This window comes from Mus musculus, chromosome X, assembly GCF_000001635.26.
Source record: "Mus musculus strain C57BL/6J chromosome X, GRCm38.p6 C57BL/6J".
In the NCBI taxonomy this organism is placed as follows: Eukaryota; Metazoa; Chordata; class Mammalia; order Rodentia; family Muridae; genus Mus; species Mus musculus.
The window spans coordinates 136,819,905-136,839,373 of NC_000086.7; the positions used below are offsets into that span (position 1 = coordinate 136,819,905).

General features: G+C 42.5%; 1 protein-coding gene across 7 annotated transcripts; it reads left to right on the plus strand.

The window, feature by feature from the left end:
- The first annotated feature begins 243 nt into the window (after positions 1 to 243).
- Plp1 (proteolipid protein (myelin) 1) lies at positions 244 to 18,678 on the plus strand. Of its 7 annotated transcripts, NM_001359119.1 has the most exons (9): positions 244 to 371; positions 526 to 676; positions 2,867 to 3,013; positions 11,167 to 11,353; positions 12,049 to 12,310; positions 13,364 to 13,532; positions 14,251 to 14,324; positions 15,195 to 15,260; positions 16,136 to 18,678. In NM_001359119.1, exons 3-9 carry the CDS (start codon positions 3,010 to 3,012, stop codon positions 16,205 to 16,207), a joined length of 834 nt encoding a protein of 277 aa, NP_001346048.1. In that variant the 5' UTR covers positions 244 to 371; positions 526 to 676; positions 2,867 to 3,009; the 3' UTR covers positions 16,208 to 18,678. The 7 variants fall into 7 exon arrangements, with proteins under 7 accessions (NP_001346048.1, NP_001346046.1, NP_001346049.1 ...); NM_001359117.1 differs by lacking the exons at positions 244 to 371; positions 526 to 676 and adding an exon at positions 2,257 to 2,544; NM_001359120.1 differs by lacking the exons at positions 244 to 371; positions 526 to 676 and adding an exon at positions 2,257 to 2,469.
- The last annotated feature ends 791 nt before the right edge of the window (positions 18,679 to 19,469 follow it).

Below are 19,469 nucleotides of genomic sequence, written 5' to 3' on the forward strand. Positions count from 1 at the left end.
CAACACTTGATACATCGTCTGCCACTCTGCCAGTATTCTGTGCCAGGATTGTGAAAATTTGTAAAAGCCAGCCACTCGCCTTTCCAAATTTGGCCTGTGATGACACAGTATTGGATGGGACAAGAAAAGCCTCAGCTCTAGACGCTCTGGATGAGCCCGAGAACTCAGTCATACTGGGCCTTCTCTGTTTCCTTGTCTATCTTCCAAGTGAACATTCAGAGAAGTGAACCATCAGATTAGGCACTTACGAGCTTATCTACTTTTCAGGGAGCAAGTCACTGGACTTCTCAATGCCCTGGTTCAGTGGAGCAAAGAAAACTTGTTTGCTTTCTGGCCTTCCAGAATCTGATATGACAGGGGAGAACATGGAGGTACTATCCAGATGTTTTGTAGTTCATTGAAGACAGTTGCACAACTAAACTAAGCTGTGATCAAGGGGGCCCACGTTTTCTGGTTTACTGCTAGAACTGCATGAAGCACACTGTTTACTGGTATACTACAACCCTGCTTTGTTCTTCCTCACAGGCTCCCAAAGCAGGCAGCAGACTGCAACCATGAAGGCTCTTGGTGCCCTCTGGAGGAATGTTCAGGCATTGCAGAAGCCCAGCCAGAATGGAGACTTGTTTTTTGTTCAGCTCACTTAAGAGACCCAATGAAAGCAGAATCATAGACACAGGTAGGGTGGATGGGGTTTTCTTGGGTCAGGGAAATTCTTGAAGACTGGAAAAAAAAAGTCCTCTGAGGACTGTAACAGGAGCTTAGAAGAAGGATGCAGAGGGACTGTGCAGGCAGACTGTCATGTCAGATAGACAGAGCAACCGCAATGCACTAGATCCGAGGGAGCTGGGAACCTTAGGGGACAGGGGAGGGTGTGACATAATCGCCTGGCTGAGCACCTTTCCTAGCCATTAGCAGAAGAGCATTGCAGAAACAGAAAGATCTGCCCCATCAGTGAGGAGAGAGAAAAGGAGGGACAAGAGAAAGAGAACAGAAAATCAAATTCAGAGTAAGACAGTGGAGATGATAGAAAGGAGCAAAGAGGCCTCGGGGAATATGGTAGATAAGTTTGTGTCTGGGAGTTTACTGGGGAATTATTTCCTTCTGAGTAGCATAAACAGTCCCAGAGATGCTGCTGAGAATGGCTGAGATGCATCTGAGGAGTCAACCTGAGCGATTCCCCCCACACATAGATCAGCTTTGGCTATTGGCTTTTTGATTTCCCCACATCAGAATTCCCAAAGTTTAGGGTCAGTTCTTTTTGCCATCGTCCCTCTCCTCCAGGGCTGTCAATATAAAGAAGACCTACAGCTTCACTTCCATGACAGGCCGAGTCTGTGTCTGGAGAGCAGACCTAGGAAGGCATGGGTCTTAAGATCCTCAGCAGTCAGTCATGGCCTTAGTGTAGGATGCCCTGGGAAGCTCCTACCATACTGTTCCTCATGAGGCAGGTTCAAGGATCCCTTACCTTTCAAGTTGTACAAGAGCAAAAGATTTGTTTTAGAACCAGCCTCATACAGTCTACAATTCTGGAGTCCAGAGTTGTAGGTCCTACTCAGTTTTCCTCCTCTATTGTCTCTTATCTCAAGACAAAAACCACAGGACAAGTTCAGGAGGACATACCTTATTTTTTAGAGGTATAGAAATGACAAGTTCCACAACTTTCCTTAGAGCCATTCAGCAGTAGAATCTTGCTTCTAAATCAAGAGGGTTATGAGTGTGAGGCTTCTGAGGTGAGAGAGAAGATAGACAAAGAAACCACATAAGCGCTCCTTAAGGTGCACCTGTTTTAGAAAGGACTAGAAAAGTTTGCCTAGCTAACATCACCTTTTATATTTGGTTCCTTCACAGACGTCAGAAATCACTCTTACCATTGTAAATGGTTCACAAATACTTCCCCTCTTTTTACTGCTTGGCCATATTTTTTCATAGAATCCTCTTTGAGACAAGGACTGTATTTTCTTTCTCCCCCCCCCCCCAACTCTGACTGCTGCTTTCCCAAACGCTCCTTCCGTCTCCTTAGCCTCATCTTCACTCTGATGGGAACACTATTTCCTGGGAAGAGTTTTGACTAGCTGCTTGCCAGTTTGTGATAATGTCTTGTCTCAGAGTTCATTTTCCTTGAAAATTGCCTACATGGTCCACTCTGGCCTTTTTGTCCCTTGTGACCTTGGCACAGGTCTTGCCCTCTCCTTTGTATCTCTGTTATCCAAATGTACTCTCATTGCACGTCTGGCTTTTTTGAGCCTGGTCACACACAGTCTGTTCATAGAATCAGCAGCTGGTTCTATCTGCATTCTTCTAAAACCAAAGCTTTTGAAGAAATTATTTTAAATGACTTTTTTTCTTCCCCATTGTGTTTCCAGTGCCAGGAAGAGAAAGAATGCTTTTTTTGCTTACAGAGGAAAGGAAAGGTTCCATGGTCAAGGGCAACGAGCAGTGAGAGTTGGGTGCGGTGTGTTTGGTAGTATAGTAAGTAGGCTTTTGATTCAGACCCCCTTCTCATCAGGGCTACTATTTCACATGACTTTACATGCTCAGACCCAGGTATGACACATTTAAATGGACCCAAGGATCATTTGGGAGGATTCAAGAACCCCTCCATTTAATTTACACCCCTAATTCACACTTCCTGATTTATTTAAAGCAAAATGAAATTCTAGAGAAGCTTTAGGGGGGAAAAGAGAGAGAAAGAAAAAAAACAATTGGGAGTGAAAAGGCATAAAGAGAAGATGGAGCCCTTAAAGAAGGGAGTATCCCAAAGGAGGTGGGGACAAGGGGAGGAGAAGGGGAGGAGGAGAGGAGGAGGGAAACGAGCCTGTCTCTTTAAGGGGGTTGGCTGTCAATCAGAAAGCCCTTTTCATTGCAGGAGAAGAGGACAAAGATACTCAGAGAGAAAAAGTAAAGGACAGAAGAAGGAGACTGGAGAGACCAGGATCCTTCCAGCTGAGCAAAGTCAGCCGCAAAACAGACTAGCCAACAGGCTACAATTGGAGTCAGAGTGCCAAAGACATGGGTGAGTTTCAAAAACTCCAGCATCAAAGATGCAGGCACAGGAGTTCAACTTTGGGGCTTTGGGTTTCCAGTGGCTTAAATAAGTTGTGTTTTGGCACTTATTTTCTGTTTTAATTTCTTAGCATTTAACTGTATTAACCCCTTCTCTGCTGTGCTGAGCATACTGCTTCACTGCCAACGAATCCTGGCAGTACATGTGGTGTCTTCCAGACCTTTGGAAAATGCACACAGGTTGGCTATGATCATGTGGCTTCTTACCCCTCACTTCCTTGTCCTCTCTCCTTTCCCCGATCTTAAGGCCCTGATTATGGTCAGGTTGTGTGGGACCCCTTGTTCTGCTGGAGGCAACTTGAATATTGACTAAGCTACAAATGCATTAAGTACTTGCTTCCCTGATACAAACTTCAAAGCATGTTTTGCATCAGTAGGATGTGGAGGAATGGGGAAAATTGGACTCAGACTTGGCAGTGCCTATAGTGGACATTCCAGGTTCAGAAAATGAAAATACAGTTCACAGTGGTTTTACCATGCGGAATAGATATGGATTGTATGTGCTTGTGTATGCTTGTGTGTACGGATGCATGTGAGCACACACATATAGGACAACATTTCTAGTATCATGGACTTACCCTTAATCCCAGATATAACAAGGAGGCTTCTATCTAAAGGCTTTTGTTAAGTTGTCTGAGACCTGAGGGTTTTTCTATGTTCCACAACTATGGAAGATGTAAAATTCTGCTGTCCAGCAGTGCCTGTTCAGAGTAAGGTGTGTGGGGCATAAGGGTCTTTGCCTAGGTAAGATGCTGCAGAGATAGGTACTTATTGCTCACATGTGGGGAAGATAAAAGTAGCAACTTGAACACATCCTGAAGGAGAGGAGATTCAGTTTTCCTGTGTGTTCACCGTGCAACTTTGTAACCAGTAAAAAGATCCACAGAAGTAGTTTTTCAATTAGAAACTGAACTGTTGTTAACCTTGGCTTTTTTCATCTCAAGTCACTGAGGGAACTGTTACAAGTATATATGTAGGCAGGATAGTTAAGAGGGTGGCGTCTTAGACTACTGGTCCAAACAACCAGGTTTGGATCTCAGCTCAGTCTCTAAGGAACTCTGCAAAATTAGGCATGTCACCATGAATCACCATTTCATCATCTGGTAGACAGGGGCAACAATAACTGTTTTGTCTACTTTCAGGGTGGAAGATCAAGTAATAAGGATGTGGCAGCCCTGTCAGTGTAGAGAAGTCCTATAAACCCTGTAAATTCTGATGACAACGACTACTCTGCACCAGTGCATATCTAGGCTAACCCTTCCTCTTTGCAAGGTTGTCTTTGTGCATACCTTGTATGTAAGAAACATTTGATCTCGTAAATGTAGCAAGATGGGAAAAAGTCACTTCCTGCTCTGGACCCAGGAACCCTATCTAACATTCATGTGGCTGATTAAATAGGTTGTTCTTTCAAAACAGAGGAGGAGTGTAAGTTGAATTACTTCCTCAGGGGATAAGGCCCTGAAGAGATAAAGACAGGAAGAGAGAAAATGACCAGAGGAGCATGTTCTTGTAATGGAGGCTGAATGATCTCCCCCAGAGGATGTGGATGTGGGTGGGTAAGCAATACATGGACTAGGGATACAGGACAGAATAGCCACTGTCTCTGCAATCACTCAGTAACACAGTATCTGAGACCATGTGAATTTTCAGCCATTTCTGACCAGGCAGTGGAATGCTATTGCTTCTGATGTGGAATGCTGTTCAACCCTTGCAATAGACCAGTCAAATCATAGAGTTTGGAATTGAAAGGAACATTGGAACGTATCTGAGGTGGAGTTCTGTGTGGTGTCACATGCCTTTAACACCATAGGAAACTGAGATGGGAGAATCATTAGAAAAGGCTAGCTAGACAACATAGAGAGACTCTGATTCCAAAAGAAGTTGTCTGAACCAACTTTCAATGCAGAATTCATTTCTCTGACTAAGATAAATATACATATGTCTCTGCTTAATCGCCTCCAGAAACAGGCAGCTTATTACCTCAACCAGAAAATCTCTTAGGATTGGAACTGAGCAAGACTATTGGGTCCGGTGATACCTGAGCAAAAGGGTTATGGGCTGTGGAATAGCTTGGCAAGGAGACACTTCACATGAGTCTTTGGAATAGCAACGGAACTGAGAAAGCCAGAGAGCCATAGTGAATATTTTTCTGCTCAGTAACAATGCCATCAGTGAACAGCAAGACACCTGGTTCCTCGAGCTTTTTGTCATCTGAGAACAGCAGCCGTTACCCTGGCAACCAGACTGTGCATCTTAGATGCTTCCCTCTAAGAGTGGCTTGAAAGTACAAAATGTGGAGGCAGAGCAGAGGCTGAGAATTCTACTAGGTACCTGAGGACTATCTGGATGCCATCAAAGGCACCACAAGAAAGCTAAGACTTAAGAAGAAAGCAGGTTTAGACCAGTACATTAAAGGACTCTTCCTAGAGACGCTGACTGAAGTGATCAAGGGCAGCCTTCACCACGCCACTTCTTACCTTGCTCTGCCTAGCTAGAAGCTCTTGAAAGACTAGAGAGATTAAGCAATTTGCCCTGCTTTGAGGGGCTTTACCTTAGCCCTGAGCCAGGACCCCAAGAAACCTAGTCAACAATAAGGTCCCCTCAGAGCTGTCTGAGTAGTGGTATCTTTAACCCAGAAAAGAGCATAGGAACTGTAATATCTTCAGGTCCCAGTCCAGCCAGTGACATCTTCCCTGTTGTTTGTTTGTTTGCTTGTTTGTTTGTTTGCTTGTTTGTTTGTTTAGTGTGTATGAGAGAGGGGGAGGAGAGGGGGGAGGGAAGAAGGGAAGGGGGGAGAGAGGGAGGGAAGAAGGGAGAGAGAGGGAGGGAGGGAGAAGAAAGGAGGGAGAGAGGGAGGGAAAGAGCTCGGAGAAAGAGAAAGGGAGGGAGGGAAAGAGCTTGGAGAGAGAGGGAGGGAAATAGGGAGAGAGAGAGAGGGAGGGAGGGAGGGAGGGAGAGAGAGAGAGAGACAGAGAGAGAGAGAGAGGGAGGGAGGGAGGGAGGGAGGGAGGGAGGGAGACAGAGAGAGAGAGAGAGAGAGAGAGAGAGAGAGAGAGAGAGAGAGATTTATACCCTTGAAAATCATTCCTCCGATATAGTTCTTTTGTTTTGAAGGAAAACAAAACCACAAATAATCATCTTGGTTCATAGAAATTTGGGTCTAGAAAAGATCAAGCCAGGACTGTGACCTGATAAGGCAAGGTCCTAAGTCCCAAGCTCTGCCATGCAAGGCTTTGAAAAAGAGTCAGTGGCATCCCAGGGAAGAGAGTGGGATTCTACAAGTCACCTTCACACTTTAACCAAGGAAAGAGGGGATCTGGTAGCATAAAGTACAGCTACACTTGTCGCTAGTGACAGATTGTTCTTCATTTCCTCACAACTGGACAAGGTTGAGACAATGTTCCAGGAACAGATTTTAACAATCACCCTTGTATTTTGGCCTCCAAATGTTTGCACATGAATTGGTATTTCTCTCCGCCCCCTCTCTGTATGTCTCTGTATATGTGTTTCTGTCTATCTGAAAAAGAACATAGAAAGTAAGGTAGTCCAGATGCTGTCCCTGAAGGTGGTGGTGGTAGTGGTGGTGGTAGTAGTACTAGTCACCATAAGTAGTAGCAGCAGTGATACTAATACCTGCCTAATAAGGCAGTGGGAGTTCTTGTTTATTTAACCTTGTCCATATGACTTGACTATCAAGCAGGCTTGACTCCCCAGACCTTGGTGCCTTTAGAACCCATTTGAGCTCTTGAATGTGGTATAAGTGCTAATATCATACAGGAAACACAAAGTCATGGGCAGGCTTTGTCTTAATAAGATGAGGCCAGAAGCAAAGTCTTTGTGTCTCTGTCACTGCCTGATAATTGTTTTACTTGTAGAACTCACACCCACTCATCAACATCTAGCCCTAGTGCCAGTCACAGCTACTCTAGTATCTTGGCCATTTGAATGGCTATAGGCCCTGATCAAGGCAGCCTCTGTTCATAGGTTGAGGTTAAGGGGTGGATTCTGGGAGGAGGGGAAAACTGCAGTGCAGATTCGAGACTTAGGGAGATGGGACCAGTTTCTCACTCAAAGAACTTGCCTGTTGTTTCCTTCTATTGTATAGGGCTCTTCTATCTCTCCCTTTGTCAGCTGGATTCAAGAGACAAGCTGGGAATTGTGTGGGGTACAATTGGTCTCTTTCTACCATTTCTTTCTATGAAAGCCCTTCCTCTCTTCCCTTTGATGAGTTTCCAGATTCGCACTGAATTTCCATCATGGAACTGGTTCTTGAGGTGTGCCCAGGGCATGGGAATGGAGGGAGGGCTGTAGAGCACTTGGCTCCTGCTTAAAGAGACAGCATCAGGATCAGGAGAGTCAGTGGGATGGGCCTTAATCTGAGACTCACAATAGTACTGTTGATCTCCAACTGAGAACATTGATGAGAAGAGTTCTATTACAGATTGGTTACACTTGGGGGGTGGTAAAGAGATGAAAATAACCAGTTCTGAACTGATGTCTTTGATTATATTTTGACCACAGGATTTGGTAACATCCATTTTAACACTAGATAATAGGTAGCTCTGGTTTTCAATTTAAGAAATAAATTTGTTCTCCCAAACAAAATGGGAAGTTTTCTGAGACAAGCAATTGGGCTCCTAATTTCTTTGTTTCTTGCAACATCTTTGTTATGAGTAATGTGTTTAATCTTTGTTCGCAAGCCATTCAAACACAAAGGAAAAGAAAGCATTAGAAAAGGTCATTAGTTTTCTCTGTGATCACGCATTAAAATGAGACATTTAAATCTCATTGAGTAGCATTAGCATTATGTAATTCTTTTATACTGACGCCATCACATCACAGTTTATACTTAGCTGGGAAATGACAGAATGCCTTTTAACATTCAAAACCCTGTTGAGCCTGAGGTATTCCGAAACAGAGAGCTTATAGTTTTAGACTGTTGTTCCCAAGTTCATTTCTTGGACTCTGAAAAATCGAAGTGAACCCAATGGACTTTTAATCAGTATGCTTTGACTGTCGACTACTTTGATGAAAGGACAATCTCTGTATGTTCTGAGTTTTCCTGTTAGAATTCACATTTTGACTTTTGCTTGGGCAGACTAGCTGAGATTTTGCACTTCTGTTGAACTTAAATGCCCTTAAAACAAACATTTTATCTGAATTTTGAGGAATTTAGCATCGGATGCTTGTCTTGATATTGTTCAACTATCTTATAGCCTGTCTTATAGATTTATCTAAGGGCATTTGTGTTAGAGTTCACGTTAGAGATGCAGCAAAGTCTATACCCTGGTTTCTTGCTTTGAACATCAGTAGAGCAGAAAGGGAATGTTAAATTATTATCCGAGCTCTAATAGAATAGATAAGAATGTGTGTTTAAAAAGGTATCGGGTGGTGATTTAGAGTTGCTTCCAAAGTTCTGTCACCCAGTAAAAACACCAAAGCTTAGATTTTTCTGGTTATTTTGATGACCACCAATGATTATATGTTTAAGATGATAAACCATTCCTTGTCCATTTCATTACTTGATGAGAAGATAGAAACCATCCTTAGTGTAGATGATATAGAAGGACAGCAGCAAAAATGCTGAGCTGATTTCTCTGTTTGCCTGGCCATACCTGCCTCACCATTAGACCATCCCATGGTGAAAATGCTGGGGTGAGTGAATGGGAATAGAGTGACCACTTGCTAAGGTAGATGGATCTTCTTATCCTGGGCTAAATAAACAGTTCTGCCATTGTTTACTGGATCTAACCCCCTCCCCACCCCCAGGCCTGCAGGGCCTTGCAGAATACCAATGAGGCTCCTGAGATCTCAAGAGAAAACAAGGCTTCTTTGTCTGGGGAAGTTATGGAGGGCTGTGTCCAAGGCTTGACCCTTTGCTGGGAAGAGAGAGGGAACAGTGGGGTCACTGACCTCCCCTCCCCCACCCCAGACTTCAGAGACCTTCTTTACTAGAAGAGTCTAAGAGTTGGAGGGTGGAGAGGAGTTAAAAGGGCAGAGAATGAAGATAGGAGTCCTGTTTACTTCCCAGCACATTTTCTGGACTTACAGGATACATTTAGTATCTTACCCTAATGATAAAAAAGAAGAGCAATTTCTGGAGTGTCTCCACAAAGACAGTGATCAGTTTCAGCTGTTTCCTTTTTCTCTTCTGGACACATGTCTGTATTATACACATTTGTATACATGCAGGCACATACATACTTTTGCTTGGGCTTTTGAGCTCCATCTCTAATGCCAGTGCATGTACAAGTATCTTCAAAGAAGACACTCTCTGAAGACCAGGGAAAGGCTGCCCTTTCAATGAATGGTGGGTAGTAGTACTCACTTATTCTATGGCTCTGATAAAAAAAATTGCCTCTATCCCAACTTTACCATGATACACATAGTTTGATCTTTTAACATCTGTTGACATTTCTCAGGGTAGCATTTGGGGTTTTAATAAAAACTGAGCTCATATTAAGGGAATAAAGCAGTGGATTTCTATCCCCCTAGTACCCTATTGTAGATCATTGAACTTGGCTTGGAGAAATACATGAATATAAAAGTGCAAACTTTTGGGAATTGTTTTTATCCGATAAGGAGATAAAGAATTACAACATACTTATCACAAAGTACTATCCTTGGGCATAGTTTCTGATTATTTGCATGTACATGATCTGTAGGAATAGATGTATAAAAAACAAGCAGCCAATACATACATGTGTGTATATAATACATTCTAAGCATGTGTGCATATATATTATATATTACATATGTATATGCATATATTTGAATATATTGTATCTATATGCACTGATATATCTATATATGCACATATATCCGGTGCTAGTTTCTGTCTTCTCTGGGTTGCTCTCTTCTGTCTAGAATAGGAAGGATTTTGCATTCCTTGCAACAAGTTTACATTATGTGAAATACTCTTTCTGTTCAAATTGTGTCTGAAAATATTAACACCTATGGTTAGTACTCATTTCATCTGGAATTCCAAGTATATTTACCCTCTGTAGCCAATTACTCTATTTCCTGCAATTATACATCTACTTCACTTATTATTCCTTAGTAAACTAAATATTCTAATCTGGTAAAGTTTGTACCTTTTCTGTTTCTATATCCCATGTACAACTCAATAGTTGTTGAATAATTAAACCTAGTCAACAGACTAAAACAGTTAGTGTTGTACCCTGAGTCCACAGGAAACCTAGACGAACCCAAATATCGTGAAGTCTGCTGCAATTCGCAAAAGTCTTTTATTGTTTCAAGTTCGAACTCAGTTCATCCACCTAGCACTCACTGTGTGAATGCTGGCAAGTAAGCCTGAGTCGGGAAAACACTGGGTTTATATACACTATAGTTAGAAATAGTGTGACTATTTACAGAAAAGGGGAGTAGACGATGGGATGGTACTGAAGCGGGAGGGGGTGTTAATGAGTGTCTGTTTAAGGACTAATTTTATGGCTAGTCGTTACTGTCTGAGACCAGACCTCTGTTTACCTTTTACTTTTCCCATGGTCTCCCTTGAGCTTGTTATTTCTCTAAGGTCTCAAGGACAGGCACTTGGAGAGTTATCAGGAGGAGTGTTGGGTGTTGGTTTTTGGAGACACACAGGTTGGGAGAATGTCTTGAGCTAGGGGAGGTAGAGGGAGCCCTGGGCTGCCAAAACAGCTGTCTGTATATCATGCTTGCCTCTGGGGTGGGGATGCGGGTGGGGGAAGGATGGGAGCCTCTGGTGGGGAATGCAGAGGCAAACTGTCCATACAATTCTGAAGTCTCTCTAATATCAGTAATTCGTGGTTACAATATAAGAAAAAGAGGGACTCATCACCTCTTTGTATTACTACTTGAATTATTTGAGTCTTTTATAAAACCCATACATTCTGAGTATTGTAGGCAAGGGTTCATTTTTAAGAATGGGACAGCTGGGACAAAGTAAGCATTCTGGATCAGGCTCATCTTCCAAAAGCTAAAACCTGTAGATTCTTCTTTATAACTCCCAAAATAACCACACTCTGTGCTTGGTAACATGGGCTGCTTGGCCCAGCAGTATAGTGTGAGTGGATGAGTTACCTCGTATGCGTACCTGACTTTCTCCTTCTTCTTCCCCAGGCTTGTTAGAGTGTTGTGCTAGATGTCTGGTAGGGGCCCCCTTTGCTTCCCTGGTGGCCACTGGATTGTGTTTCTTTGGAGTGGCACTGTTCTGTGGATGTGGACATGAAGCTCTCACTGGTACAGAAAAGCTAATTGAGACCTATTTCTCCAAAAACTACCAGGACTATGAGTATCTCATTAATGTGTAAGTACGTCTTCACCCCACCTCCAGACTCATCTCTTTTCCCCTCCCCTCCCCCTCCCCCTGTCTTGGAGGTACAAAGCTCATGAGCACGGAGCAAGACAGCATCCCTGACATAGCCCTCAGTGTTCAGGTTCTACCATGTCATGTTGGAAGCTCTACGTAAGGGGACAATGTCCGATTTAGAATGGACGCCTGCCTCCTCTCACTCCTCTCTGTTTTCTCACACATGGCCTGATTTCTGCTAAGTAGGTTAAATATTGCCTGAATTTTCTCCACAATGGCAGGTAGCGGTCTAATGACTGGGCAGAGTGGAATCCCTGGTTTTGGTCTCACACTCTGCTTATGTGTACTCAGGCTTAGTAATAAGTCCGTTCTGCTTCTAGAGCAAGTCGGGCTACTCTCCCTTCATGCATCTCTCAGTTTGTCTATGAAGCAGCACCTCTGAAGGGTCAAAAAGAAGCAGCAAGCTTGGCTCTCTAGGACGCAGGGTAACAAGGGATATGGGGAGAAGCTATGCTCTTGGCCACCTGCTGTGTGACTTCATTTACTTCAGTGAGGAAAGGTGAAGGAACACATGAAATACCTAGTTATTCCTCTCAAGAACCCCTAGCCACCCAGGCATGTGCCTTACTAACTGACAAGAAGAGTGGTGCTCTCTGAATAAGGTTATCTGGATTTTCTGTCTGTCCATGCAGGATTCATGCTTTCCAGTATGTCATCTATGGAACTGCCTCTTTCTTCTTCCTTTATGGGGCCCTCCTGCTGGCTGAGGGCTTCTACACCACCGGCGCTGTCAGGCAGATCTTTGGCGACTACAAGACCACCATCTGCGGCAAGGGCCTGAGCGCAACGGTAACAGGGGGCCAGAAGGGGAGGGGTTCCAGAGGCCAACATCAAGCTCATTCTTTGGAGCGGGTGTGTCATTGTTTGGGAAAATGGCTAGGACATCCCGACAAGGTGATCATCCTCAGGATTTTGTGGCAATAACAAGGGGTGGGGGACAATTGGGCGTGAGTCTGTAGCCTCATCCCCACCCAAGGTTGGGTCCTCTCCTGAGGCCTAGCTTTTGAGTGAGGAAGCGATGGCTACAGCCGAACGCTATGGTCAGGAAGAACGTGGTGCCTGGCCGGCTTAGCCTCACCTTTCGAAGGTTCCCTGGAAATTTTCATCTTAAACGGAAAAGCATCAATTTTATAGGATGCTTTGTTCAATAAGACCATTTCTAACCAATCTGTTGGTATCCCTTTACTTTGTTCCTAGCAAGGAAAACAAGAGTGGGCCCACACTGTACAAGAATCTTAAATGCTAGTTATGGAATGGAGACTTAAACACATAACCTCAAATGTATGGTGGATCATAGAAATTCAAGAATTGACTCCAAGTCCCAGGATTCTGGGATTCTATGCTATTAGGGGGTCCCAGAGAGACTTAGGCTAGATCTGCATATTTCATGCTTATCTTAGCTGTGTTTTAGAAAGACATACATTGTTTTTCAGTCTCTAGACTTAAAGATCTTTGGGGGTCTGAATATGTGTGTGTTGTGGAGATGACTTTTTGTGACCAGCAGTTAGCTTAGAATGGTTTTAGATCTGAAATTTAAATCTCCTATTGGCGTTGTTCAGTGACTGGGGAACAAAAATCCTGTGGCAAAGAACATCTTGTAAGCTCAGCCTAAGGCAAAAATGGCACAACTTTCTTTCAGGACTTTTTTCTTTTTTACTTTTTTACACCTTCTCTGCCCTCCAAATTCCTTGAAGCCCCCTCTAACCCAGGGATCCGCCTCACTCCAACTCCCACCCACTTCCCCTACCCTCCATCACACTTGGGGCAAGTTATCTGAGAGATACTGCCAATGACACTTCACAAAAGTGCCCTGCTCACTAATGTCATTTAAGGGAGATGCCTGGAATTTGACTTCATTGGCACATGCCACTCCAGCATCTTCCAGTTTTTGTTTCAAGGTCTGCAAGTTGATGCTGATTTTTAACCACTCCATGTCAATTGTTTTAGTTTGTGGGCATCACCTATGCCCTGACTGTTGTATGGCTCCTGGTGTTTGCCTGCTCGGCTGTACCTGTGTACATTTACTTCAATACCTGGACCACCTGTCAGTCTATTGCCTTCCCTAGCAAGACCTCTGCCAGTATAGGCAGTCTCTGCGCTGATGCCAGAATGTATGGTGAGTTGAATGTGGGATCTTTAGATTCCCTAGCATCTATAGAAGCAATGTGTACTTGTTTTTGTCTTAGGGTGAGGAGGATGGTGATTATGAAATTATTGTAATGATGAATAAATGCTTCTTAGTTTAGTAAGTTCTTTCCACTGAAACTAAGGATGCTCTCCCTGAAAGGAAACATGGAAATTTGGGGATGTTTTTATTTCTCCTCCTCCTCCTCCTCCTCCTCCTCTTCCTCCTCCTCCTCCTCCTCCTCCTCCTCCTCTTCCTCCTCCTCCTCCTCCTCTCCTTCTCCTCCTTCTCCTTCTCCTTCTCCTTCTCCTTCTCCTCCTCCTCCTCCTCCTCCTCCTCCTCCTCCTCTCCTTCTCCTCCTTCTCCTTCTCCTTCTCCTTCTCCTCCTCCTCCTCCTCCTCCTCCTCCTCCTCTCCTTCTCCTCCTTCTCCTCCTCCTCCTCCTCCTCCTCCTTCTTCCTTCTTGGCTGTTCTCACTTTTTCTCCGATTGACTGATATTAACAACGCAAAGCAGCACATTTCAATAATATAAAACTTCACAATTAGTCAATAGCACCTTTGTTCTATGTAACTTTTTAGAAAAAAAGATGATGCATACTGTCAATATCAGGTTTACAGCCAGGATAGAGAAGGTAGAAAGCTATGTAGAACGTCTCCGCATGGCCTCTAGCCTTATGAAGTTTACTCTGGCTGCTTTTATGTATCTTAGGTGTTCTCCCATGGAATGCTTTCCCTGGCAAGGTTTGTGGCTCCAACCTTCTGTCCATCTGCAAAACAGCTGAGGTAAGTGAATGAGAAGAGTGCTTTTTAAAAAATAGATTGGCTAGACATGGAGGAATTTCTACCTATAATAGAAGTTTCTCCTTATGAACTTAAGTTTTAAGGATTATATTATTTCCTTATTGGACTTTGTATTAGCAGATTTCCCTTCTACAAAATAATGGTGAAATGTACTTGAATCAATGAGCATACTTATTAAAAGTCAAAGTACTTATTAACCCCAGAGCTGCACTAGAAGTCTTCCTTTCCCAAACTCCTCTCATTAAAAGAAACATGTGTAGCTTTAAGTAAAGATAATACTTAGCAGTAAAATTTCCCAAATGAAAATTTTCATTTTGGTTAAAAACGTACCAAGAAAATGGGACATGCACAGAGACACACATGGGCTCTATAAAATGCTTTTAATTTGGAACTCCTTAATTTCCAATGAGAGGTGAAATAAGTATATTTGAAAAGAAAAGAAAAGAAAAGAAAAGAAAAGAAAAGAGAAGAAAGAGCTTCATTGAGGACAGACGCATGCCACCGCAGCCAGGGAATAAGAAGCAAATCTTGGGGAGGAAGTCTGAAACCGTCTTTCAAGGGAAAGTATTGGCTTTGACCTTTGGGCTCCAGGTTCCAACTGTAGGAAATGAGTTCATTATGTGGGATCATTAATCACTTTTCTGCATCTTCGAGATGCTGTGGGGGTGAGGTACTATGATAGTAGCAAATGGGAGGTTGACACTTAGGGAAGTGAACATTTAGTTAGAGACACAGAATCAACATACAGGAATGGGTGTCAGCCCATCCAGACAGCCGTGTTCACTGTTTACAGTGGATTGTGCTTGCTTTTCTGTTCTAAGAAATAATTCTCTCTCATACATCTTCTTGCAGTTCCAAATGACCTTCCACCTGTTTATTGCTGCGTTTGTGGGTGCTGCGGCCACACTAGTTTCCCTGGTAAGTTATTTTAAGATAATATTAGAAAAGAAGTGGTCCAGGGATAGCATTAGGCCGAAAGACTAGCAGAGAGACTCCTTACAGCCTTGAAAGGCTGTAGGCAAGCTGTGAGAAGGCACAGCAAGGTGTGGGGTTACACATCTCTGCCGTGAGTTGTCAAGCATTGACCAGGGCATGGCACTGTAAACATGATCTACTGTATCCTAGGGTTCTAGATAGTATAAATGCTCTCGGTAGTCTCTGGTGGGAAACAGGAGGGACTCGTCATATTAGAATTGTTCTGACTATGATGCAGTCCTGTGGCCCAGGTCCTTCAGGTAGTGTTAATGTAGTGCCAATGCAGTGTGCTCCTTGTGCAGAGGTGAAGCCTTAGGTGCCAGTGTGCAAGGTGATGTATCTACCTCAGATCTCTGAGGTAGCACTTAACTACAAGGAGGAGCTCACAGAATCCTCCTCAGTACGGCAGAGGGGTTCACAAAAAGCCAGCACACTTGCACTTTGTGAAATCAGTTGATTATAAGAGAGTGGAGGGCTATGGTGCATGAAGTAGCTGTGTGTGTGCAGCACATGCATAGCCAATGTCCTTCAGGAAAGGTCAGTGGTTAGCAGAACTTAGCTGTGGAATACATTGTATGGATATGTTAGTTAGGAATGGGCTATTGTGGAAATGTCTAACAGAAGATTTCTGTTCACAAATATAGACAAAAAATAGGGACGTGTTTTTAATTTTTATTTATTTATTTTTTTGCAGATAGACTATTTCCTTTTATTTAATTGTGATTTTGCTTCAGCTCTCCCTCATTCCCAAAAGGTTTTGAGTAAGAGAGAGCTTCTCTTCTTACTGTCACTTACCTTCTTTTCTCTGTTCCCTACAGCTCACCTTCATGATTGCTGCCACTTACAACTTCGCCGTCCTTAAACTCATGGGCCGAGGCACCAAGTTCTGAGCTCCCATAGAAACTCCCCTTTGTCTAATAGCAAGGCTCTAACCACACAGCCTACAGTGTTGTGTTTTAACTCTGCCTTTGCCACTGATTGGCCCTCTTCTTACTTGATGAGTATAACAAGAAAGGAGAGTCTTGCAGTGATTAATCTCTCTCTGTGGACTCTCCCTCTTAGTACCTCTTTTAGTCATTTTGCTCCACAGCAGGCTCCTGCTAGAAATGGGGGATGCCTGAGAAGGTGACTCCCCAGCTGCAAGTCGCAGAGGAGTGAAAGCTCTAATTGATTTTGCAAGCATCTCCTGAAGACCAGGATGTGCTTCCTTCTCAAAGGGCACTTCCAACTGAGGAGAGCAGAACGGAAAGGTTCTCAGGTAGAGAGCAGAAATGTCCCTGGTCTTCTTGCCATCAGTAGGAGTCAAATACATTCTCTTTGATGCACAAAACCAAGAACTCACTCTTACCTTCCTGTTTCCACTGAAGACAGAAGAAAATAAAAAGAATGCTAGCAGAGCAATATAGCATTTGCCCAAATCTGCCTCCTGCAGCTGGGAGAAGGGTGTCAAAGCAAGGATCTTTCGCCCTTAGAAAGAGAGCTCTGACGCCAGTGGCAATGGACTATTTAAGCCCTAACTCAGCCAACCTTCCTTACGGCAATTAGGGAGCACAGTGCCTGTATAGACAAAGCGGGGCGGAGGGGGGGGGCATCATCTGTCCTTATAGCTCATTAGGAAGAGAAACAGTGTTGTCAGGATCATCTCACTCCCTTCTCCTTGATAACAGCTACCATGACAACCTTGTGGTTTCCAAGGAGCTGAGAATAGAAAGGAACTAGCTTATTTGAAATAAGACTGTGACCTAAGGAGCATCAGTTGGTGGATGCTAAAGGTGTAATTTGAAATGGCCTTCGGGTAAATGCAAGATACTTAACTCTTTGGATAGCATGTGTTCTTCCCCCACCCCTATCCGCTAGTTCTGGCCCCTGGCCTCTGGCATAATATCTTCACAATGGTGCTTTTTTTCCTGGGGTTTTATCCATTCACTCATAGCAGGTGATTAGACGATCTTGATTAGTTTCATATTTCCCAATTGTTTATCTCTTGTTTGGAGTTGTATCAGAAAGACCTGGAGGATGATTCTTTGAGCATAGTTCTTTTTGAAAACAAGAAAGAGAAACTGGGCAGAAAGCATCACAAAAATATTTGAAATTGTACGGTCCCATGAAATTATTGGGAATTCCCCCAAGTAGTCTACCATTTGTAGAACTAGGCTTGATAAATTTGAACCTCAATTTGAATAATTGGTCTGGTATTTTCTTTTCTAATAAATGACAGATGATTTTACTTGCTAATATTATCTCAGCATTTTGATAATTTAGGCTTACCATAGAAGTTACTGTCTCTTGGTATATATAGGTCACATAATAGATTCTGCCAGCTGTTAGCTGTTCAGTTCATAAGCTTCCATAGAGCTCTGGAGCCGCAGAGAGGACAGGCAGAATTTGAAACCTAAAGAACTCCCAGATTTCAGGCTTATCCTGTATTTGTTAACTTTGGGTGAAAGAAAGAAAGAAAGAAAGAAAGAAAGAAAGAAAGAAAGAAAGAAAGAAAGAAAGAAAGAAAGAAAGAAAGAAAGAAAGAAAGAAAGAAAAAGAAAGGAAGGAAGGAAGGAAGGAAGAAAGAAAGAAAGAAAGAAAGAAAGAAAGAAAGAAAGAAAGAAAGAAAGAAAGAAAGAAAGAGAAAAAAAAAGCCCCTGATCGAATTTCCTGGAGGAAAAGTTATTGTAGCTGTTTCATTGTAGATTTGTGCTGTCATTCCCCAAAGTGCTTTCTGCTGTGTTGAAAGAGATATAAGAATTTACAAGAAGACACTTGAGACTTGTTCTTGGGCCAATATATAAGGTAAACAAGCAGGATGCACAAGAGTGAGGAGAGCTAAAAGGACATGTAAGAAACCAATCAAGATCAAGGAAGGTGAAATAATCTATATCTTTTATTTTGTTTTGGTTTAATATAACAGATAACCAACCATTCCCTTAAAAATCTCACATGCACACACACACACACACACACACACACGTACAAAGAGAGTTAATCAACTGCAAGTGTTTCCTTCATTTCTGATAGAGAATTTTGATTTTAACAACATAAAGGATAAACTTTTAGAAACTCATCTTACAAAATGTATTTTATAAAATTAAAGAAAATAAAATTAAGAATGTTCTCAATCAAACATCGTGTCCTTTGAGTGAATTGTTCTATTTGACCTCAATAACAGGTACTTAATTATAGTTAGCTCGAGGTGCTCATGTATCTTTCAGGCCATGTAAGTTATTCTTATACTACTTCTATGAAAAATGTAATAGATAATGCATTATTATTATTATTGTTTCTTTTTTATACTAAAGATATGAAAAAATATATGCAAAATGCAAAACAATTACCGAAAGAAACTCAGTAAATACTTGTCTCAAATTGAGTATGTTTTTCTCTCTCTCTCTTTATTTATTTTTTTTTTTTTGAGCCAGGGTTTCACTATGTATTCTTGGTTGTCCTGGAACTCTCCATGGAGAGAAGGCTGACCTTGAACTCATAGAGATCTTCCTGCCCCTGCCTCCTGAGAGTTGGAATTAAAGCCATGTGCTGTCATGCTGGGATGAACTCAGATCCCTATACCAGTTCATTTTGTATTTAATGGTTTAATTTTTCTTGGATTTCACAGTGTTTTCTTATTCTAAATCAATATGGTTTACTTACCCAGTGCCGTTGTGGTACCCCAGCTCCTGTTGTATTTAGTAATAAATTATTTTCACCTTTTTTTTTTCAAAATTGTTTAGCTATTCCAATAAAGATACTCTGGTGCTTACATAGTTTCACATGAGAAGTATTAAATAAAAGGTTTGAAGTTGAATGTTTATATGGCAGAGAAGATATAACAAGGATAATGTGAATTAAATATGCTGTGCCCGTTCAGGATTAAAACATTAATGACAGTACTACCCTGAACTGCTTAGTACATGAGGCCACCTAACATACCATAGACTGTGCTGATGACCAGCCTGAAGAAAGATAACTTTAAATTAGCTGTAGGTTTGTCTAATAGCTGTGACTGACAAGCAACCTGAGAAAGGACACTAGCTGTAGGCAGCATGTTAGTCATCAGTTAAGGGGCTCTAGTCAAAAGTAGTTCAGCTGTAATCTCCTGATTTCTGCTTTATCACAATTAATATTCGGCAAGTAAGTCTGGTTGAATGGCTTTAAGACAAAGGG

Bases quoted from the DNA above. Each gene is read 5' to 3' on its own strand.
- Plp1 (NM_001359119.1), top strand. The intron at 12,311-13,363 runs GTGATCATCCTC...CAATTGTTTTAG, and splicing joins GGCTAGGACATCCCGACAAG to TTTGTGGGCATCACCTATGC. The intron at 15,261-16,135 runs GTAAGTTATTTT...TGTTCCCTACAG, and splicing joins CGGCCACACTAGTTTCCCTG to CTCACCTTCATGATTGCTGC.